This window comes from Thunnus albacares, chromosome 20, assembly GCF_914725855.1.
Source record: "Thunnus albacares chromosome 20, fThuAlb1.1, whole genome shotgun sequence".
Lineage (NCBI taxonomy): Eukaryota > Metazoa > Chordata > Actinopteri > Scombriformes > Scombridae > Thunnus > Thunnus albacares.
In genome coordinates this window covers 11347608-11371858 of record NC_058125.1, presented here as the reverse complement: position 1 = coordinate 11371858, position 24251 = coordinate 11347608, and the positions used below count along the sequence as shown (strand labels likewise).

The following is a 24251-nucleotide window of genomic DNA, read 5'->3' as shown; positions in this document are numbered from 1 at the left end:
TGCAGTAAACATCTATGGTGATAATGGCCGCCAATATCAGAAAGTAGAAAGGAGCGTTTTTGGTTTTGTCTATCAGTCAGTGTAACAGCAGGAGCAAGACAGATCCCTAAGAAATGAAACATACTCGTGTAGTTAACTTTCTATCAAGTTCAGTTTATTATATATTAAGTCATCAATGGTGGAAAAAACCAGCTTTATTAAGTAACAGAATTTATCTGTAGATGGAAGCAAGAGTTTAAGTCAGCACGCCAGTTGATGATTATGGACAGTAAATGTAATTATTTTCACCACTTGGCATAAGGAACAGAACAAATAAGCATAGAAAGAATCATTCTTATTGCTCACTATACTATATATCATCATAGCTAAGACAGCATTTCTAAAATAATCACAAAACCAAAATAGAACTCAAATATGGTCTTTTAAAACCGGTCTCTTAACAAATATGTTGTACAGAAGCAGGTTTTCTGAAGCAGGTTGAGATGATTTTAGGTCTCTGCTCACAAATGTGAAAAAAGTAAATATATGAGCCATAGAAAGGTGTGTTCCTGGTATTTATTTATATTATATAAACTGCCACTTTGAAAGAAACAGCGCCCATAACACTTAACAGGCCATAGGAAGGTAATAACATGGCATTTCTTGGTATTTCCCTTGTCTTCAATTATTAATTGGAAAATACTTAAAAGGAAACACATTTCAGAACATTTACTACATGTTACAAACCACAGAAAGGTAATTATCATTTTAATGTGGAAACCAACCACATATATGGCAAACAATTCCTATTACATAATACAGGATGTGAAAATGTACTCAGGTAAAGTACTGTGTGGCTTTGACTTTTTATTTGGAAGCAGTAGTTTAAGTGTTGGCAGCATGAAGCCATACAACTTATTGTCTAGAAAGAGTTTTCCCAGTTATTTTTTAAAAATGTGTTACTCCGTAACTATAAGCCAATTCAATACAAGAAATTGTCACTACACTACTTTGGCTATTTGTTGTTTTTCTTGTTATTACCGAGTAATTCCACTACAACAATTTCATATTACCTTGGTTATTATTTACTTATTTCTTGTCAAATGAAGTAATTAACAGCCTGGCCAGGCCTCGAAAAGTTAATTATGGGTATTTCAAATAGTTAGCATTTGGCCTAGCCAATTAGCGGCGCTAACTCTCCCTCTCCTCCTCTTCCTTCCTCCTCCTCATCCTCATTGTCTTTCAGAGCATCTACCAGTCTGACCCAGAAAGCGCCCTGCTCTTGTGGTTTCTCTGGCCACAGCAGGTAGGTCTTCTTGCGTACAATCTTGCGTAGGCGTGTGTAGGGAGACAGACAGTGGTCAGGTATCTCCTCTAGGAACACCAGCAGCAGGACATCACTGCCATCACACAGAAGCCTCAGGCTGGCCAGCTGAAACTCCACAGAGCACCACTCACTTCGCAGGAAGTGACGTGTCACTATACAAATGGTGTGACGAGAGTTGTAGATGGCAGCCTCGATGTTCTCCAAGATGGCAGTACCCGGGCGGAAGTCTCTGTGGTGGAGGCATAGCCTGAGCCCCGGTAAACCAGAAGCTGGCTTCTCTAGATTGGGCACCAGCTGCCTCATCACCCAGGCCTCATCCTTGGAGCTATACGAAATGAATGCATCATACTGGAATTTGGGCCTTGCTGCCCCCTTACGCCCATGTACCTTTGCCTTGAGGATGAGCAGCAGGTAGCGCAGGGTAGGGCCTTGTGTGTGCCAGACCAGACACACACACACAAACAACACGTCCATCACAGAAAAGGTGATGAAGAGATTGAAGGAAATCTGTTCGAAGGAGCAGGCTTTATCATCGAACTGCCACAGATAGGAAGATCTCTTGTCGTTGTCACATTGGAGGTCGTACAGGTAGGACACCTGGAACACAGGAAAAATAAGACAACTGAATCATTTGAGCTGTCAAATATATGTAAGTTACAGATGTTTTACTCCGATAATAACAGTGAATATAAGTCACAGTGTTTACAGCTTGTCCTACCTGTGTATGAGCATTGTGGACAGCCCAGGTCTTGAACCAGGCATTGTCACAGGTACAGGTAAGTGGATTTTCCGTAATGTCCAAAACACGCAATCTGGAAAGATACACAGTCACACATACAGTTTAAGTCAGTTTAAATCTATTCCAAATATCTATCTATATCGATATCTATCACTCCTAGTACTGTGAACACAGAAACCATGCTTCTGTTGCTGTTCATTTATAAGAAAATTTGCACAATTTTTTATGTGTTAGAGTGATTGTCATTCTAGTTCTGTGATGCAGATGTCAAACAGTGTGTCAGTTTATTAGGTGGTCAGTTACTGAGGTTGTGAGGTTGCTTAACATATTAAATCTGCAAAGGGAAATAGGGTTATATTCATAAACTTTGAGAGCTTGTGTATTTTTCATGAAAGATAAACTGATCTCTTTTTAACTGAACTATACCTTTAATTGAAGTGTAGAAAGTAAAAATAATTTTGGCTTTGTTGAATATACTGTACGTTACTGGCTGCATAAGACAAACATTTGCAAGGTCTGTTAGACTCAAAGAGTTTGAGGATACGTTCACTGTTTTTCAACCTTGGCCTGATTATGAAGTTTTTAGCTCATCATTTATGATCATAAAAAGCATAATTTCATTGATACCTGTAATTAAGACAAAATGTCCACTGTGCTGCAGCTTCTCACTGCAGTCTAATAGGGAAATTATTAAAGCCCCTGAAAAAATGGTTACAAATCTTAAGTATTTCTCTATAAAATTAAATACTCATGAAATATATAAGCAACAGTCAAAGTTTAAGAGGAAAAAAGTAAGAACTAAGTTCATAGTTGTTATTAACTGAGGGTTCAACACTCAAAAACTCTGCTAATATATTTCCTTTGGACTGTGTGGGCGTGGTTTGATCTAATATGATTGACAGTGCTGACAACATTAGCGGCAGCTTTTTCCAATTGAGCCCACTTCAAACCAACAGTTACTAAAAATAAATGAAATAAAAGAGGTTTCATGATTTTTGGTCTGTGCTCTGTGAGAAACTGTAGTACAAAGGGAAACTCCTCAAAACTAAAGCTAACAGTGAAATTGTGTTACACAGTCATAAATGATGGTAATAAGTGAATTTATCATTTAAGAGTTGCTTGCTAGATAATTTAGTAGCTTCTGTACCTCGGCAGAACGTCCAGCATCGTTTTGTTCACAGTATGGAGGTGGTTTGACTGGACTTTGAGGATTTCCAGTGAATTATCTGGAGGCAACAGGTCAGCAGGCAGAGTATCCAGGTCTGCCCTGTAAAGAGTCAGCTTCTTCAGGCTTTTCAGAGGGGACAACACTGCACTCAGGTTGGTCGATTTCATAATCACCCCTGCTATGTACAGGTACTTCAGTCTGACCAGAGGGGCAAAGGCGTCACAATGGAAGTCGACGTTGATGCTGTGCCCGATGGCCAGTGAGGTAAGTTGACGCTGACCTTGAAAGAAATCTGGTCCAATATTACCGATGCCTCGACCTCCAGGTCCCTGGTAGTTCATCTCCAGATACTCCAAATTGGACATAGAAGATAGACAGATAAAAAAGAAAGATTTACACACAAAATGCATCTCTTTTCCTCTATTGGTCAAGAGGTGTTAATAACTGACTGAAGAAATGTGTTATACCTCCAGAGAAGTAAGGCTGATGAAAGGAGCTTCATATGATCTAAAATGGAGACGGTTGTTGTACAGAATAAATGACTTCAAATTCATCAGGCCAGACAGAATGGATGGTGTCAGCCTCTTGATGCGGTTCCCACTTAAGTCCAGGTACCTAATGGACAGACAACTGTGTTCAATACATTAATAGAGAACAAATTTGAGAAAAGATAAACACACAAGTAGAGAATTCTGATTACCTGAGACTCATCAGATCTCGGAAGGAGCCTTCTTCAATGAAATCAATTATGTTCAAACTGAGGTTGAGCTTATTCAGCTTCCGTAGCTTACTGAAAGGCTCCCTGGTGATATATTTTAGCAGATTGAACTGCAGGTAGAGCTGCTCAAGTTGGGTGAGGGCACTGAATACCTTTGGTGTCAACTCAGTGATTTCATTTTTCATGAGAGACAGGCGAGTCAGACTCTTCAGAGGGATGAACCAGTTGGGGTCAATGTCTCGTAATTTGCTCCTGTCAAAGCTCAAAAAGGTGAGACTGGTCAGGCCTTGAAAAGTATCCTGCTGAATGACGACCTTGTTTTGATTCAGCTGCAGTGTTTTCAGTCTACTGTAACCGTCAAATGTAGCACGAGATATCTCCTTCAGCCCACAGTTGATGAGATAGAGTCTGCTTGTGTTTCCTTTACCCAATGTCAACTGGGCGACATTCCCAAGGTTTGCATGCACAATAAACACCACTTGTGGAGTGGCACAGTCCAGGAGGCTGGAGTTACGCTGAGGTAACTTGGATCCTTTCAAGTCAACCTGCATCAAGTTAAATTTACATGAAATTACTTTAAAACATATTGAAACCGTCACAAAATAAAGCAATTGACGGTGTATAAGCAAAGAAATACTGCATTTAAACAAGTACTTGTACCTCTACTGTCTCAAGCTGGTCCATTCCTTTCAGCAATCCACAGATGGTAAATGGAGATCTCTCCACAAACAAAGAAAATGACACCCAAGAGAGATTCCTCTTTGTCTCCTCAGAAAGTCCCACCAGCACTTCTGCTTTAACTCCCTGGAGAAGCAGACTCTTCAGCCTGCGGTTGGAGGCAAAAACATCTGCCTGGAGCTCCAGCTCGGAGTTGTTGGACAACCTGATGTACTCAAGGGCAGGGAAACAGCTCACATTTAACTTGCGGATGTTGTTTGCTAAAAGATCGAGCTGCCTAAGAGTGGAGGAGCCACCAGACTCTTCACAGCTGAAAGCCTTGAGCATGTTCAGAGACAGGTTGACTTCTTGAATCAGCGGGAGGAAATTAAAGATACCTTGAGAGATTGTAACAAGTGCATTATAGGTCAGAAGGAGGGATTGTAGCCTGACGAGTCCATCAAATGCATCGGAGCGGATGTGTGAGATGTTGTTGCTGGTGAGATTGAGAGAAACCAAGAGGTCCAAGCCTCTGAATTCTCCTCCTTTTAGAGACACCAGCTTGTTCTGGCTCAGGTCCAGGTGTTTGAGCCTGAGCACATGACTGAATGATCCAGGTGGGATGACTTGGATCTTGTTCTTGGACAGGTTGATTGTTGTTATATTATCTGGGATCATGCTAACAACATCAGAGAGGTTAGCAATGTTGTGGTTGAAGCACCACAGGGTCTCAGTCATGGGGAAGTTCTGAGAGCAGCCTTTAAAGCCAAAACCACAGCAGGCCGGGGTGTTGAGCAAAAGAAGGAACAGGACCGCTCGTATCATTTTGCTTGACAGCACCTTGGCACAGACTGCACAGAAGAATGACTAAGAAATCTGAAAACATGTTAACATAAAAAAGCGTGTGCATTAATGGGAAGTTGACAAAGCTGCACTGAAGTTTTCTTGAAGACGAAACCAATGTTAAAGGCTTTCCTCACTGTAAAACATACCTCCTTTGATTTAATGAATCTAACATTTAAAGTAGATAGGAACAAGAGTGGAAGGAATCAATTCCAGCTATTTTTGTTTTGATAAATAAGTAACCTCTTCTTGTAATTGCATAGATTCTTGAGTAGTTTTTGAAATGAAAAATTATTATTAATAATAATAATAATAATAATAATTTTAAGAACAATTACAATACTGTGTTACCTCTCCACCCCAACTCTGTAACATTATTAAATCCAAATATGTAAATTAACTTAAGTAGTTTTTGATCATTAAGCACATATACAGACAGGTGACAAATTAAGGAAAAACAGTTCAAGGTCTGAATGCTTGACCCCTACAATGAGGGGATCCAGAGGCTCTGTTTTGGTTTGGGTCCACTTGTCCCCTTAGAGTGAAGGGTTACTGCAAATCAATACAAAGCTGTTCTGAGTCATCACCTTTATCTTATGTTGAAACATTTCTATCCTGATGGTAGTGGTCTCTTCCAGGATGACCATGCCCCCATCCATAGGGCATAAACAGTGCTCTCCACCACCATCATCAAAACACCAAATGAGTGATTATCTTTAGGAATAATGGTGTTCATCCCTCCAGTAGAGTTCAGAGACTTGTAGAATCAATGCCAAGGCACACTGAAGCTGTTCTGGCAGCATGTGGTGGCCCAACACCTTACTAAGACACTTTATGTTGGTTTTTCCTTTAATTTGTCACCTGTCTGTTAATTGTGAAATATGAGAACTTACCCTCTTATGCTCCTCTTATGCTCCTCTTATGCTGGTTTAATTTATGCTACTGCACTTCCCCATTTAACTGCCATCAAGTACTCTGAATTTGTCTAAATAAGTAATCGCCTCTTTTTGAGGAAGGATGCTGTGTGCGCTCGCTTTGTTCACACTGCTGAAAACAGTTGTTATACTGGCCAGTTATTTGTGGTAAAGATATTTAAAGAACACACTGGTTCGGTCTGAGAGTCAAAGTCACTACCAGCTTCTTTCTTGCTTGCTTTTTTTCAGTCACTGTATTAGTGCTGACATGAGAGCGAATGAGCTAAACTCATGTGGCTTTAAATCTTTTGTCCACTTGAGGGTGCTATCAGCTTGGGGCCTGATCTCATAAGGCTACAGCAGAGAGATGGTGAGGTATATTCACTGTCCAGAGCATCCAACTTGGCATATAGCAGCAAACCCCAAACCAGTAATAGACTTTGTGCTAACATTGAAATATTTTATTTTTTCAGGGGAAATTCTGAACTGGGGACCAGTTTGAATGTCTGGGTGCCTTTACACATGACTAACGTAAAACTTTATATGAATGTTCCCAAAAATCTGTGTCTGTGAAACACTGAGCATCTCTGTAACTGGAAGCCAATGGCATTTAGAAAATTGAAAAATTGAAAAATTTGTTTGTTTGTTTTTTTTACTGTGGTGCACATATCATGTATTCTATTTGATATGTTTAACATTTATTAATATATATATATTATGCATGAAGCCTTAAATTCAAACTATTTGCAAATAATTGTTTGGATAACAGCTTAATCTTCATAGAGAATGATGTAAGTGTGGTACATAAAATTACAACTGTTATTTCAGTAATAACTCAATTAAGATATTGAGCCAGTATCAAATATAAATAGAAAAAAGTTAAAAAGATCAGACAGGCATTTTGACCTCTTCAGACTGAACATCCACCGAGACTCTTGTAGTTATGGCAGCTGACCTTTGCTGCTGTGTCTGGAGTGTGAGGGTGGTGAAGGGGCCACAGGACGCAGGGCAGCACTGCGCTGGGCGTCCTTCCCGGGGGCAGACAGGTACTCCTCTGTTAAGTCAATGTGGTGCTCGGCCCTGGAGCCCTGACCTTTGTGGGGGGTGGGGGTGGGGGTCCTGGATTCCTGGATTAAGGAATTAAGGAGCCAGACACAAGTAACCCCACTGATGGCCATTTAGCTTAAGGAGCTGCTTCACCTTTAGCAGCCACTTTGAATCTGTTTATCTCTCATTTATACTCTAAATCATAATGATAGTGATGATAGCATTTTCTCAGAGCCTTTCCAATCATATCTTTTCTTATTATTTATGTCTTGTGTTCCTCCGATATATGGATGTTACCTCCTCTCTTTCTCCCATTTATTGTCCCGCTTGTATAAAAAGAATGAAACATTTGTTTTTTACTCAGTTTATTCCAAGAAATACAGTGTGTATTGTACATTTTATTTTCATCAAGTGAAATCAAGCCCGACATGACATCCATATAAAACCATTTACCCTTTAAAACATTTTACTTACATTTATTTTAAAAATTACATTATTTACAAACCCATTCAAAAGATTGTCTCTCAACATGATTTTAAAAGACTTAATTGGTCAAATTATTCTAATGGAAATAAGTGCTGATGTTACATTTAAAATCATTTTTAGGAGAGTCTTATCCATAGTGCATTTGTGAGACTTTACTCTCAATATTTTGTCATTCATTCTCTGTTTGTTCTATAAGGTGCAAAATGTTTTTGTGAAGTTAAACTGAGAATAAGAGTGACAGTCCTCTTCCAGCCAGTGAAAATCAAAGGCATGCCAGTAATTTTATAGACAACTGCATTTGATCAATCATATAGAATCAGTTATGTTACAGGAACCGAGGTTTATGTGTCTGTTGCTGTCAAAGGACTTGGAGGACACTGTGCTTCCAATCGCTGTATGGACGGTGGCCTTTTCGGGGTTTTGGCAGAGGAGGGGATGTCGGTGAACACCACTGATCGGCCGTCAGGACAGAGCAGGACGCTGGAGTCCGCCTCACACTTAGTAGTTCTGCTTGGCCATAAGGCCTCAGCTGGACTGGGCCTCATGCTGAGACCACCTGGAGAGAGAACCTCTGTGTTCACCACCGACGCACCTGCCTGACTCATCTTGATCAGCATGTCCAACGACTGCTTACGACTCTCTAGCGAAGCCTTCATCACCCTTCTCTCACTCTCATCCTCCTCGTCCTCTTTTCTCTCCTCCAGCTCCTCATCCTCCTCTTCTGTCTCTGTCGTGTTGCCTTTGAGACTGCCATCCTCTCTCAGGCCCAGATCACCGACTGAATCTGTTGAGTCTCTCTTGACTGAAAGGTCGAGAGGCCCGTCGCTTTGGCGAGCTGTCCGCTCCAGCGCCTGGTGGATGTGGGAAAGCTCGCTACGGATTTTGCTCAGGTGTTCCCAGAGGTGGTGCTGGGCAGGAAGGTCCTCCTTCTCTAGGTGGGAGATTTTACGCTCAGCCTCCTGATACTCCTGCAAGGCCTTGGAGAGGTCACTGAGAAGAGCGGCCACTGACTCTGAAGCTCCTTCCCCCATTGTGCGGGCAGCAGTCAAGTCCTGGCTATTGGGTCCCCCAGAAGTAGGAAGAGAGGTTGTTTCACTGTTGGGACTAGTGAGCGGATCGTTGTGCCACAGTTCAGACGGCCGGGTCTGAAGCTGAGTATCCTGTAAACTAAAAATGGGAGGAATTTTAAGGATACAAAACATACAAAAAGAACAAATATATTTTCATACTCCTACTCTTCCTCTTGTAACTCATTTTACCACCAGTAATGCAAATAACAATAATTTTAAAAAGAGATAAATGACAAAATGATGAGAATCTCACCTTCCATGGTAGAGAAGTTTATCTGATGCCATATTAAGAGTAGATGCAGTCTGAATATTCTTCAGAAGGTCCGAAGTAAAGCCCATAGCTGGCTTCTTCTCCACAGGTGCGTCATGGTTCCCCATTGGGGCTCCTGTTCTCTTGAGGCCCCAGCTTGCTTTACCTTCCTTGGCTGTAACCTGCAGTTTATCCGCCAGCCTGTAGGCCTGGTCTGGGGATTCTCTCTGAGGTGACACCCAACCAGCGGGGGAGACGGTGGTGGTCCCTGGCCGCAAAGCAGGCACTTTCCACAGATTGACTTTGGATTGGAAACTAGACAAGGGATTGGTTTCTAGACTGTTTGAGGATGTCTTGAGTGCTTTGCTGGCATCGGTCTGACTGGAGGCTGGTCCAAATGTGTGCTCACACAGGAAGGGGTAGTAGAGCCGAGGGGGGATAAGAGCTCTGTCTGTGTGGGTGCTGGAAGCTGGGTGCATCAGCTGAGCGGCAGACGCCAGGAAGGGAAGCTGGGCGAGCTGTGCGTGGGTCTGAGCAGTCAGACCCGTGGCAGCGGAGGGAATAGCTGAGTTCATGTAGGAGAAGAGGCTAGGGCTGATGGGATAGCCCACCCCAAGAACTGACAGGTTGAGTCCAGTGGGATCCTGGTAATCCACCAGGTTTGGTGGAGGAGGGTAACAGGGGATTGAACTACTCACTCGGGGCTGAGCACTTTCAGCTTTGGCCTTAGTGTGGCTCGACGCTAGCAGCCGCCACTGCTCTGACAGCAGCCCAGGAGTTGTTAGACATGTCTTGGATAATTTATAATGTTTCAGCTGGGCCTCCACCTCCACTGAGCGTGCTCGTAAAAGCTGGTCTTCAAGGGAGAGCATGTCGGCCATCAGAAGCTCTGATTCTGGTGGTTTGGTTTTCTTGGTGGCGCACTCTGCAGTGTCTCCTCTGCCGCTGTTGTTACTGGAGCTCTCCTTCGTCAACCCTGCAACCTCTGTTCCCTCCCCTCGTTCTCCCTCCTCCTCGTCCTCTGGTCCCTGGCTTTCCCTGTCCTCACCTTCCTCCTCTACACTCCTTCGCTGCATCTGTCTCTCCTCAGTCTGTGTTACCTGCTCCAGCTCATCTTTGCCAGCAGCGTGGATGCCGTGTCCCTGCTGAAAGGGTCGGAGCTGGTCCGGGTGCAGGATGTTGCCCTTTTTATAGGGCCAGTCTGACTCTATGAGCAGAGACAGGGAGTTCTTGCACAGGCTGTACTTCATATGGTTGTACAGGTGGGACTTCTCCATGCAGGTAAAGGGGCACTGGAAGCACTTGTAGTTGTAGGGTTTGCCCCATGGCCGTGGAATATAGTGAGGCTTCTTGGGCTTGCGCTCCTTGTGCTTGCTGGCAGATGTCACTTTACAAGCGTCGTCCTTTGACATGATGGAATTAGAGTCTTGATTTTTATAAAGATTGTGTGATTGTATTCGAATTACAACAATTCAAGACTGATTTTTAGATTTTCTATCTTTTGTGTCAGGGCTCATTTCATTCGCCGTGAGTCTTTCCTCAGTTTTGCAGGTAAATGGGAATGAAAAAGAGCATTTTCTTGATAAAAGTGGAGTAAAACCTGTGAACACACAAGACAGTTTGATATGAATAAAGGTGATATTCTTGAAAAAAGCAAAACATCAACTCAGGAACAATAGATAAAATATTTAATCTTTCACCAATATTTATCATTTTCACCTCTGAGTTCGTTCTTCATGAGTTTGCTGAAACAGCTCTCTAAGAAGTCTAAATATCTGATGAAGTGTGCACTGAAGGGTGGTATATATCATTATGCACATATGTGTATTATTAGAGCGCATTTGTTGTCTGCCTAAGCTGAGGGTTGCCACTAAACTAACTGCAGGGAGGCCCACGATGCTCTGTTCTCACTGTACCTGCCACTACTCATTAGTTCCAGTGCAGTACCAGGCGCTAGCAAGGCCCAGGGCTGGGGGGCAAACGGGTCGTCACAGGGGACTCTGCACCTGTGCAGGGGGTCTCACAACACTCAAAGGCCTGCTGCTTGAGTTTGGGGCCAGACCCTCGGAGGCCGGCTACAGGCACATCACGGCCAGGCTGAGGGTTGCGTACAGCGGGTATGGAAGGGAGAGGAGATGGGGGTTTGAGGCCTGGTTCCTAATGAGAGCCTGGCGTCATGCCTATAGGGCGTCATTAGTGCCAGGACTGGGATCTGGGTCAGGACATGGTGCATAAGTTCAACTACTTTCCTGTACGCGTCTCGTCTTACTACCTCTGTAATTGGAGTTGGTTCATAACTTGATAAGGAATGAAAGCATGGATTATGAGAGGTTACATTTGTCATTACAAGGATAAATTTTAAATGCTGAATGACATATATTGTAAGCAAAAGGGTGTAATTCTTGTGACTGACATTGTAATTTGATGTCTTACAAGAGAGGCCAAAAACCACTCAGCACCAATTAATCTTCTGAGATTTTAATCTATTATCTTCCATATAGTTGATGTTATTTTTATTTTTATAATCACATTTCTTCAATCTACAAAATGTATTGCAAGTAGCTTGTACACCTGCAGTACCTTTGAATTTGCTCACTATCGTCACTTTACAAGCGGCTTCTTGCGTTCTCTCTTTTTATTTCTATTCCTCTTCATCTTCTAAAATTAACTTGTATTCCATGCCATACGTTTAATGAATATCCATCTCTGCTAATCCCTTAAATAAAATTTAAATTTCCAACAATAAATGTTTTTCTTTGTTGGTTGAATCAAAGAAACTTTTTATCCTTATTATACTTTAAGCCAAGCCTTTGGGTGAACCCTGCGGTGCATGAAGATGAAGATGAAGGAGTGTGCTCCTCAATTTAAAACACTCTGCTTTGAGGCTTTTTATTTTGTCTTTTTCCTCAGGTCATTCAAAGATAAAAGTCTGTGTGATGTTCAGGGAAAATAAACTTCACAAACTAATCTTCTCCTTATAACCCAGACTGCTCATGATAAAGTTTTGAAATAAAGGCCAGTGAGGTAAAAACAGGTGATGGATGGCCGGTTATGTTGAGAGACAGCGGACAACCTCATCTGTGAAACCCACAGCAGGAAGGGTGATGATGAAAGACTCGGTGACTCTAACACAGGATGGCAGGCTGTTGCCAACCGCTTTCCCAATTGGACCCTCAGAATTGGCCCGTTAGTGCCTGACCATTTGATTGGCTCACTTGTCCGCCCCAGGGCTCTGACCTGGGCTTTGAGCTCATAATGGAGCCTAACAGCTGCTGCTACGAGCCAATCAATAAAAATCATTTTTACAGTAGATTTTTTTTCCACTTCTGGCAACTGCTATCCGCCTGCCTCTGCACTGACTGTGCACTTTGGCCCCCCCGCTGCCCCATATCCAAACCCTGCGGTCTTGTTTTAAGCTTTTAGAGCTAATGATCACACAAGCCTAACCGCTTGAACATCTATTGTTGAAATTAAGGAGGTTCACCACACTAAAAGCTTTGACAAGTTACATGCAACAGCAACCACACCACTGACAGCCTGTGGGACGGGCTATTTGTACAGATAGTAAATGCACATAAGTGCTGTAAAGTAAATAGTTTTTAAGCTCTTAGGTTTTAAAAAATATATATACTTTATGTTAAAAACTTTACCTTAGATGGTTTTATGGATGATGAGTTGGTTGTCTCTCTCTGAGAAAAGAAAAGTCCTGGAAAAGAAGAAAGAGGATTTAAAAATAACAGTTTTATTGTCAGTTATCATCACCTGGTTATTGCCTCTTCATGGTCAGTTTTCAGTATAATTAGCCTTAATTTCAAGATGCAATCAAACCATTTTTAGCCAAACATATTTCCTACAAACACATACCATCAATTTATTGTATGTGAATAGAAAAGTTATTTTCTGCCTGTCTGGCATGCAAATCTGTCAGCAAAACACCAGCTGAATCTGATGATTAATTATTGCAATATTTCAAAATTCTTCATAAAAGTAAATGTAATATGCATTTGAATTGCATTTTATAATGCTACAAATGTGTAAAATTAGTGACAATGCAGTTTAGATTTGGAAAACATGTTTTAATTTCCTCCATAACTATAATCTTGTGGCCAAATTTAATCTTAGACTTAAATAATTTGCAACAAAACTAAAAATTTAAGCTCACATTGAAACCTTACTTTTATGTTTGAAAAATTGCAGATTAGCAGGTTAAAAACGCAAGATCTCAGTGCAAGCAAAAGCACCATGCACATCAGGCCCCGTTTTTAATTTCCTGTTAAAATACTGCAAGCTATAGCTTAATAAACTAATCTACTTGCATGCTATGAGCTACTTAAAAGAGAAGAAATGTATTCATCCGTACCTAGAGAGCGTCCCGGTGTGGCTGGCTGTCACCCCTCTGCAGCGGCACTGAGAGGGCAGCGCGTCCCGCTCAAATGGGAGCGCAGGAGCGAGTGTGGAGATATATATTGACTGGGAGCATTGCCCGGAGGCACTACAATACAGCAGCCCCCCGCCCCACACTACCCCTCCTCCCTCTCCCTGGATTGTCAAATGTGGTCTCTACCTTGCAGCCAGGATGCAATATAACAACCTACACAGTATTGGCAAAGGTTAGGTTAGTGATGGCTTCTTCTTATAGTGGAGGGTCGACATGACATTTGTCTGAGTTAATTTCTGCACGATGAGAGGATTTTCAGAATAGCTCCATGTTTGTTTTATTGCTTTCAAATCAAAATCTTGCATTGAAAAGTGAAAAATTGTTTATATTTCATACATTTTCTGAGTTTATGATTGGAATACAGCCTATTCATCAATATCTTATCTCTGCAAGGCTACATTTAGTTTTTGATCTTGTTCAAATGAAGCATTATTTTTTGGTTTTCCAGGAGACAGCAGAGGTATTTCTTCTAATAACCTCCCTGCTAAAAAAAAAAAACCCTAACCAATCTAGAACTGAAACTACTGTTTTACTTAAAAACATAAAACCTAAAAACAAATTTGTCATTGATAATTCTTCAAATCTAAGTCTTCAATTAGAGAAAATATTTTATAAAAGCAGTTATATGATTAAGAGAAAATGCTTATAAGAAGATGATTTGCAGCAGAGATAACTGATGTGAGATCTGACTCTTGGTGAGGTTCTGTAGTCCTAATTGTTTTCATTTTATCTTTCTATCTATCTAGTCTGTAATTAATAATACAGTATAGACCTTTAATTTCAATGCAGGTTAACTAGGGATTTCAAAAGATAAGAGAAACTCTGAAACTATCTGCTGCAGAGAAACTGTTTATATGACAAATTTCACACAAGAGAGCTTCTTATTCTCCCTTTTTCTGTTCTGAAATATGCAGTTACTCACAGACCATTTTTTGTCCTCTACATCCGTCTTTGTGATTTGCGGTGCGTTATATTCATGTCACATGAGGAAACACGTCTTATAAAATGTGTATTAATAGCATCAGAAGAACGGGAACACGTCTGTCTTTATGTGTGCAGTGATCAGCGATGGACCTGTGAATTTGTGTGATCATGTGTGTGCACCTTTTTGTTCTGCGCACCTGCATGATCCCTAATGCAGCACATGTGAGTATTAACGTCACGGCAGGTTATTCAGGTAGAAGTCTGTCTTTGGTGGTGGTGGTGGTGGTGGTGGGGGGGGGGGTTCTTTCCTCTCTTCCACTTCACTTCACCTGCATCACCAACAACAGCCTTGTTTTGCTGGCATTTGAAGCGACCTTTCTTTAGAAGGAGGTGTTTAGTACAGCGCTAAGGCACTGGATAGGTTACTGACATGAGCTGTAAGATCACATCCACAGGCAATGACTGACATATGTCTCCTCTGAGACTTCAGACTCACTCTTCTTATACTCTCCCACTCTACCTGTCCTTCATATTTATCCCTCTATCCCCTGCTCATCTTCCATCTCTTCCTCTTTCTGTCCTCTTACCCTGTCTTTGTCTAAATCCAACCCCATCCTTTCACTTGCATCCCTCTCAATCCCCAATCACTCTTTCTCCCTCCTCTCTTTATCCCTGGTTCTCTTAGCCTGTGGAGGGCTTTGGGTCAACTCCAGGTTCTTCATTTCTCTCCGCTGGCTGGTTGGGAAGCGCGCATGCGAGGCCCCCTTGAGAAATGTCAGTGTCCGTGTGCTGGGAAAGTCGGGGGCCCTTCACGAGCCATCAGGCCCGCTGTCACACTGAGGCAGCCAAATGGAGACTGACAGGCCACTCCATAGAGCCTAACCATCTGTACCAAATGTGACAGCAGGGGAAAGAGGATGTCTGGTAAATCAGGAGGAATGACAGGAGTGCACTGTGACACGGAGGAAGGAGAAGAGAAGGAAGAGGAGCAAGTGAAAGAGAAAGATCCTCCTCTTCTTAAAGCGCAGACACATGGGAGATGATGTCAGTTTTTTTTTTTTTCCCTGAGAGTAAGAGACTGTTTCTCTGCAACTACAGAGACACTTGGGAGACGGTGTCAATTTCTCCTGTTAAGTGTTAGTGTGCTAAGTGAGGACTGATTCCTTCAGCGCTGCCACTTCCCTCAGCCTCTTTATTGTCTGATCCACAAGTCTGTTGTGGTTTGGAGAGAAAATGCTGGTATGAGAGATGCATCTACAATGTCTGGCGTTCTTACAGTAATTTAGCCATTTAGCCTCCTTCCACTCACCTGTGGGTCCATCATTATAAATGCACATTATAAAGTAAAGACAGAATTTTAGTTTAACCTTTTATAAAAAAAAAAAAGGTTTCCAGAGAAATCAAATATGTTGTGTTTATGACTGAATTGTACAGCCATAAAATTTGTGTTTAGGCTTTAAATATTTCATGTGATAGACAGTGTACTATATATATGACATTGTACAGTGTTGGAAAATATGTTTATAACATAAAAGCTATTTAGATGGAGGAAAAGGGAATATTCAGGTTTGACGAGGCAAAAGGGAATAATTGAGCGATATGTGATGTTTTCCCTTTGAATCAAATTAATGATCATCAATACAAATATTACTGCATTACTTGTAATATGCATACATATACATACAGTTAACATGAGACCTGAGTTTTGAGAAGGTACGGAGACAAAAACAACATTCAAATGTTTCCCAGAGAGATCACTGTCTTTGATGCCACATTGTAACACATTTAGTAATAAAACATTGTCATTTTGTATTATCATATGGATAAAAAGTTAAATTATTATCTTAATAACCAGGTTAATTTTATTTAAGGTGAGGAACCATGTCAGCTGAACAATGTGTTTTTCTCGGCTGTACATAGTCTTCCACTGTCCATGATTCTCACCTGCTCCAGAAATAGGGAGAGCAGCCCCTGATAGTTCAAAACAGGATATTAGGTTATAGTTTATAGATATTTTTTGCTTGAGGAACTACTACAACTGTATGTTTTTCTCTCTTCAAAAATAATGGTAGACATCTGGGTCACCATAGTGAAATCTAAACTGTAGCAATTGGACTGGTGGAGGTATTGGTTCCCAGTACTGATGCACTCTGTTGTTCAGGATCAGATTTCCACGAACAATTCATTGTTCTACACACATTTCACAAATATTGATGAACCATTTCATTAGAGTCTGTTTGATGTTTTCTTATCAAATGACTTAGCTGCACCTTGTGGATAAAAAGTGTTACCCCTATCCTACAAACAATCAGCTAACTGAGAAACACGGCAAATTTATTTCCAATATATTTTGATTTATTTGGAAAGCACAAAATATTGGATTACTGATTACATAGTCTGCACTCAGTCTTTAAATTAAATCAATATTTTATCAACTATGTTTTGATTGTGACCTGCCAGGATAATGCAGATAAAAATTAGCTTTAACATAACTCTGCTATAATACATCAAATGGTAACATTTATGTTTAATATTGTACATGGTCCCTATAAGAATAAAATAAAATCAAGTTTGAGACAAATTATTCGTGTTCTCACTAAGTAGCTGTGTATAAAGAGCGATATGATGCAGGATCTTGATTCAGCTGTGCCTATTTTCTTCATTTTTTTATTTGCTTTTTTGTTTCCATTTGTTTTTTCCCTGCTGATAACCTCTCTGTAAATCATTTTTACAGCTGCAATAATTAGTTGATTAATTGATTAGTGGATCATCAGAAAATTAATCAACAAATATTTTGATAATTGCTCACTTTGAGAAATTTTTTAAGGAAAATGATGATGATATTCTGGTTCAATATTTTGTGGTTTCTTTAGTCATCTTTGTTAGTAAACTGAATATGTTTGGGTTGTGGACAGTTTGTTGGGACCAACGAGACATTTTAGGTTGCATCTTAAGCTTTGTGAAATGGTGATTTACATTTTCACCACTTATAGGTGGTGAAAATAGGCCAAACGACTAAATCAAATAATCGAGAGATTAATCAATAATGAAAATAATTGTTTTTTGCAGCACTATTATTTTTCATTTAACAGATAGCAATCTAACTCTTCCAGAAAGTTCCAGAAAGTAGAAATTTGAAGAAGCTGAGACTTGCAGTGTGAACACAGAACTCTCCTGGCGAGTTGAGAGAGTTGAGGGTCCTTATGGAGCGGCATCTGGGGAGGCTGACAGGAGCACTCTATTACCACTCAGAGAAAGGAACCTGAGGGAGAGAACAACACCGCTACCAGGGAGATCCAGCTGTGCAGATGCCTGCAAACACACACACACACACACACACACACACACACACACACAACCAAACCCATGCAAATTAAGAGAAATTTTCAGAACGTGCACATTCTGACAAGATGTATTTTTCTGTGTGAATTGAGAGATATACAGATAGAAAGATGGATCACTAAATAGCAACTACAAACCCAGGATTTTAGTCATTTTAGTTTAAGGCCTGGGGTTGAATAGCTAACAGCTCCTCTCTTCGCCTGTGCTGCTGGGCACATTAACTAAACTCATATCGCTCTCAGCCACTATCAATTATTCACCACCCCCTCCCGTCTTTACCTCTTTCCCCTCCTTTTCAAAGGAGAACAACTCCAACAGCCATTCCCAGCTTTACTAACACACAGCCACAGTGACAAAACAACGTCATGCCTTTGGTGATTTCCTTTGCTTTTCTTTAGCATCTAGTGTGTTTTATGACTTCAAATTATATTATAATCTCAACAGTATTCTTTAACATGCTAATAACATTCTTACATCATTGTTGTAATATGGTTTATATGCACTGAAGCTGCACCATGTATAAGTGAGTTTGAGCTAATTTTCCACCGCTTAGAGTTTAGATGTAAAATTTCTGGTGTGTTTCTTCTCCTTCCATGCGCTCCAGCAGTCCCAGAGCAAGTAGAGCTTCAGTGTTTTGCTCAAGGACACTTCAGCCGGACATATACTTTCAACAGAGGCTTGAACCAATGGCTGGCTGCTCAACACAGTCTCTCAAACTGCTTGGGCTCTCCGCAAATTGAATGATAATGGTATTTTTTAAAATGATCAGCTGTCAGAGATGCTTCAAATGTCGAGTATGTGACTACTGTGTGAACTAAACCATTATTTTCCATATAATTGGACTGATGTCTCCGTTTTCTTCCTCCTAGTTGTAGCCCGTCTACCCTCTGTGTATGTAGATGTGGCCCTGAGTTCTTTATCCCAATTAGCTTTGGTATAGTGACTCTGATTAACTTATTCTTATTTATGTTGGGTCGCTCTAGAAACCTTATACCTCCAAGATATAACTGAATATTTTGAAACCACAATATAGCAAATAATTGGATGTACTAACCCTTTAACACAGTATACAAGCACCACAGTCTAATGTACAGGTATGTAGACTATATGTTTTTTAACCTATGAAATAATAAACACACCCAAAAACCATTTTAAAATCAAAAGAAGTATTTCTTACTTTTACCGTAAGACAAAAATAAATCAAAAATAATATTAACTTACACCTTAAGTGTGTTCTCTACTTTTGTTTCTCAAACAAGTGTTTCAACTTACATCACAGTTTTCTTTTCAAACCATGCAGTAGATTTTCCTTTTTTTCACTTCTAGCTTTAAACAAAATAAATTGCTTGCCTGTACCTTTCCCCTGAGTTACATCAGTGACCAAACACACACTGTGCACACACCAAAAATTACTCTATAATAAGCCAGCAAAATGATTCAATGCTTGTGATCGTAGGGACCAAAAACGTATTGGTCACTTTATTCAAACTGGAGTAAAAACCAAATAAATCAGGATAGTTATGCAGTCCTCCAGAGAAGACTACCAGTCCATAGTCTATGAGCAGGATGGCAGCACTTGGGCATATTCAAGGAGTCTGGTGATTATCCAGTGTTGCCAGAGGGACTCTGAGCATTCCTGGGTAGCTCAGAGCGCTATGCTCCATTGGAGCTAGCATATGGTCACTTCTGGCTCCAAAAATCCAAGATGGCGACAGTCAGATCATCAAACTCGAAGCTTTAAAAATGGCAGTCCACAAACTAATTGGTGACGTCATGGTGACAATATCCATATTTCTTTGCATCCTATGGTGCAACAAAGTGCAATAAAAAGATAAATGAAGAGGAAGAAAGAAAATGATGGAGAGGAGCTTTACACAAGTTTCTCTCAGGCCCTTCAAAGCCCAGAAGCCAGTCTCAATTACCGACTGTGGCTGCAAGACCCCCCACTGTGGTGGAGGGCAGAGGTTCCACATCCGACAACGCCTTACATGAGCATGATAATTCTATGGACCATTGCTGTGCTCAGTCTGTCATCGTTTGGAAATAAAAATGCACAAATAGATTCAAATTTAGTACAGCAAGTGGAATCTGAGAGAGCATATTGGCACATTTTAAAATGTATAGTGGCAACTATCCAGTTTCTTTCTTCCCAAGGACTGCCCTTCCATGGCGACAATGAGGTACTGGGAATGCCCTGCAATTGGAACTTTTTGAGCTGCTTCACATTTAGTAAAGACACACTCAAATGTAAAATGCATATAAATGAATGCCAAGTACTATCAGGAAAGCTCCTTTTCATCCCAGAGACTGGAGGTGTGTGTTGGTGTCCATGTTTGATTGACAGGAGCCAGCAGTCTGAGCCCCACACACAATTTTATTTTTCTTCCAGATACAACAAACAAAAGAACTTTTCATCTTGTTGTCATGAGGTCGCCACGTTGTTTTCTAGTACATACATAGAATGCATCTGTGTACACAGACCCCCAATTGTAGTATGTATAGAAGTGCATGCATCTGTGACTTTAATTAGTGCGTTTTAGAGGTGCTGGTAGGCAGATTTTGTTACCTATGGACAGAACCAGGCTAGCTGTTTCTCTCTGTTTCCAGTGCTTACGCTAAGATAAGCTGACCACCTGCTGGCTGTACCTTCATGTTTAATGGACAAACATGAGAGTGGTATCAATCTTCTCATCTAACTCTCTGCAAGAAAGGGATTAAGTCTATTTCAGAAAATGTCAAACTATCCCTTTAAAAGGTTATTGATGTCTTTTAAGATTTCAGATCCACATCCAAAAGTCTTGACAAGATTGACAAGTGTCCTTTTATGAGGTGAACTGCCCCCACAGTATGTCAGGGAACAGTGCTGGGAGCGCACAATGAGACATTTTCAGCTTCACACTTAAATGAACACACACAATTATACAGATTAAGGATAGATGAACACTGGCTGCTTTCCAAGGTGAAAATGCAGCCTTCAAAGTGAGCTGGGTTGATATCTGAAAAGGGCAGATGTCAAAATTTGGTCATGACTGGACCTATGACTCGTTACATTTTTCTCTGCAGATATCTACGGCCTTCTCTGAGTCTCAACTCGATTAGAAAAACACCAGATATGGATGCAACTTCACAGCATTGAATCAGTAGGGGAGAGGGGCTTGTTACTATCAGTCTGTCAGAGGCATTCATTTGGAATGAGAAACAGCTGATGCCTAACGTTCACTGTTTATCATTCAAATATCTGTGTGTGTGTGTGTGTGTGTGTATGAAGAGAGGTGGAGTTCACACCGATGCCTGTGCTGTGGGTCATTGACAGGAAGCAGCTGGTGCCTCAGCCGCCCGCTTTCGCTCATCGTCACAGTCTCCATCTCCCGTTTTCACCAGCTGCCCCCAAACACACCCGCAGGAGGTGGGGTCTTTTTGCCAAGGCACCTGTGGGTGTCACCTGATGGGGGAAGAGCAAGCGGAAATGAAAGGAAGCAGCCGATTCTGTCAGAGCACATCAGGACTGCTGTCCATCACGGCGCTGACCTTCAGGGTGTATGTGTGTGCGCGTGCGTGTACATGTGTAAGTCTATCAACAACTGACCCAGTGTGTGTGTGTAAGTATGTGCATATTAAGTCACTGACCCACAGGGAGTGTATGTGAGTATGTGCATATGTTTGTTCATCAACGCAGGGTGTGTGATACCATGTGTGTATATTAGCGCCTTGATCCCAGGGAGTGAGTGTGTCCGTAAACACATAGACCTTGAGGGTGTGTGTATGAGTGTGTGTGTGTGTGTAACTGTCTATCTCAGTGCAGTGATCTGTGTAAGATAGCTGTTGTAGCTGGTAGGTCATTGACAACCCTCAACTCCTAAAATGAAAGCTCCTGACCTCACTCAGCATCTTCACATCGAGTTCTGACAAATTCCCAGAGTGCACAGGATCCGTTTCCTGACAAATGTGTCCAAAATCTAAACACTAATGCACAGCAAATGTCCTTATGTGTTGGGACCACGGTACCAGCATGTCCTCTTGCTGGGACCAGGGTTTTTATTCCCTCAGCAACAGGGCTTAACGCAGCACCGCACTCTTGGGACCAAGCACAAGAGCATGGTGTCAGTCAGTTTCCCAGCTGCAACCAGAGCACCCCCCACGTACACCCCAAAGCCAGCGGCCCCTCACCTCCCCCTCCGTCGCCATCTCTGGGCTTGACTGAGGATGGGCGTGGGTAGGCAGCAGGGAGAGAGAGCGGAGCGAGAGGCTGCACTGAGCTGCTCCTGGAGGACGACTGTTCAGCTCTGGCTGTCCAAGCGGGAGGAATTGAGGGAGACAGGGACCAAAGCCCGTCAGCTCCATCCCTTAGGGTGCCTCGGCCTCCCAACTACAAGTTCATGTTTTAGCAAACCATATGTTCACCCTCTCCCCCACCCAACCTCCCCCCACCCCCCACCCAGTTAGCAAATAAACAAGTCAGGAAGCCATAGCTAGGGGGAAGTCTTGTTTCCCTCTCACTGGCTGTCAGCCTCGCGTATTCTCACCGCTGCTTGCAGACTCTTTCCTCTCACATCCCATGATATGGAACTGTTATACATAGTAGATGGCTGATGGAGAATGTGTGAGATATTTTTGTGCTTTATTTTGAGTCCATCCTTTACAAAGGATTTTTGCAATTTTTGACTATGAAAGCAAGTTCTTGTCAGGCTTTTATTTGGTATCAATACCAAAACTGAGGTATGGTATCAGCACTGATACCATGTGACATGTCCTCTTAACCTATCAAACATTGAATCTTTTTGGCTGATTTAAGAATAACTAAAGCTGATTTGACCAAGGCAATCAATATTTATTCAGTTAAAACCTCATGACTCAGTCTATATTTTAAATTCAAAATAAGGCAAGTTGCCTGGTTTTGTTTTCCAGCGGGTGAATGAAAGACAGTCCCAAACAGATGGGACAGCTTGTGTACAAGGTCCGCGGAGCCAGTCAGTCCTCCCTTTAGGCAGAGAAATTGTCCAGAGATGGACAGCTGTGCCCAGGGCAGGGCATACAGGAAGTGAAATCGCACACAGTATTTATGGCTCCCTCAGGGTCTAGCGACTCACTGACCTGGCTATCCAGCAGCAGACAGGCAGACAGTTGCCTGTCCAAAGTTTTTCACAAGGTCAGCCACCATCCATCACAATTTAAAGTTACAAGACGAGATGGCAATCAAAGCATTGTTTTTTTGTTGTGTGTTTATTTTTTTTTTAACAGAATTCCAGTTTAAGGTTTCATTAACATTGCACCATATCTCTTAAGAACATTTCTGCCTTTACTGTATAGTTCACAGTAGAGATGCAGAGAGGAAACAGAGATAGAGAGATGGGGATGACAAGGTCAGGGATCAGGGATATTGCAGTTTTATGGTACATGCCTCAACCACTAGCTCACCAGGGCTCCCCATGTATTGCACCTTTTCATTCAAATTTAGTGCTTTACAGGGTATTATAATATTAAAACAGGAAAAGCATGCAGAAACTGTATTTGGTCAGCTGTTCACTGCTTTTGTTATTTACACATATTATGGACCATCTCTACATAAAGTTATGCCAGGTTCAAACTACACAATGTTTTTGTCTGATAAGGTGTCATTATGTCAAATTAAGTGATTGTAGTCATAAATTCTTGCCGTTACTTGGCCAAGAGACTCCTTGCTGGTACCCGACCAATCATACTTTGCCGTCTTTCACGACCTGCGTGATGTCATCAGAAGGAGGTGCCAGGGACTGACTTCCAGGAACAAGAATGTAAACAAACAATGGCGTTTTCCTCTGTTTCACAGTTCCACCTAACAGCATGAGCCACACCAACATCATTCCTCTTTTGACTCAGTATATTTTCAGTTGTGCGCAGAAGAGCGCTCTCTGTATCTATTGGTCAATATCACAGAAAACGTTGTTGTACTTGGCAAACGACGGTAAAACAATTCTGACATGCTTGTCTTTTTGTCGGGACGTCGTGAGGCATCCCAGATGCAGCATCAGTTGTCGTCCACTAGGATACACTACAAAGGATAAAACAATCCATTTTTCAGTCCAGATGAAAATTTGATAGTTTTATCGGGCTGATATTGTGTAGTTTGAACCTGGCATTGAACACAATCCACGAGTTCACATGATCTAAATGGTTCAGTCATTCCGGTGTAATTTTGAATTAAACAAGCCTGGGAAATCTTGTGGAATTTGACATCCTGATCACAACTTTATAGATTTTGTCCTCATTGATTTTGTAGAGGCTTGGGAGCTCTCACACACATATACACATGAACATGAACACAGGCATAGTGACATGACAGCCTTCCTCAGTGACTGGTCCATTGAGTCAT

General features: G+C 41.5%; 1 protein-coding gene and 1 pseudogene across 1 annotated transcript; both read right to left on the bottom strand.

Moving 5' to 3' along the window:
- Positions 1-234: 234 nt before the first annotated feature.
- Positions 235-5616, bottom strand: LOC122971318 (annotated as a pseudogene).
- Positions 5617-7740: 2124 nt separating this feature from the next.
- prr35 (proline rich 35) lies at positions 7741-13624 on the bottom strand. Its single transcript, XM_044337972.1, has 4 exons — positions 13559-13624; positions 12849-12904; positions 9202-10798; positions 7741-9045 (listed from the first exon to the last, which is right to left on the bottom strand). Exons 3-4 carry the CDS (start codon positions 10608-10610, stop codon positions 8220-8222), a joined length of 2235 nt encoding a protein of 744 aa, XP_044193907.1. The 5' UTR covers positions 10611-10798; positions 12849-12904; positions 13559-13624; the 3' UTR covers positions 7741-8219.
- Between the last annotated feature and the right edge of the window lie 10627 nt (positions 13625-24251).

Excerpts from the sequence above, each read along its gene's own strand:
- prr35 (XM_044337972.1), bottom strand. The coding sequence starts at position 10,610 with ATGTCAAAGGACGACGCTTGTAAAGTGACATCTGCCAGCAAGCACAAG. Across the intron at positions 9,046-9,201 it reads AAACTTCTCTACCATGGAAG|TTTACAGGATACTCAGCTTC; the intron begins GTGAGATTCTCA and ends TCCCATTTTTAG.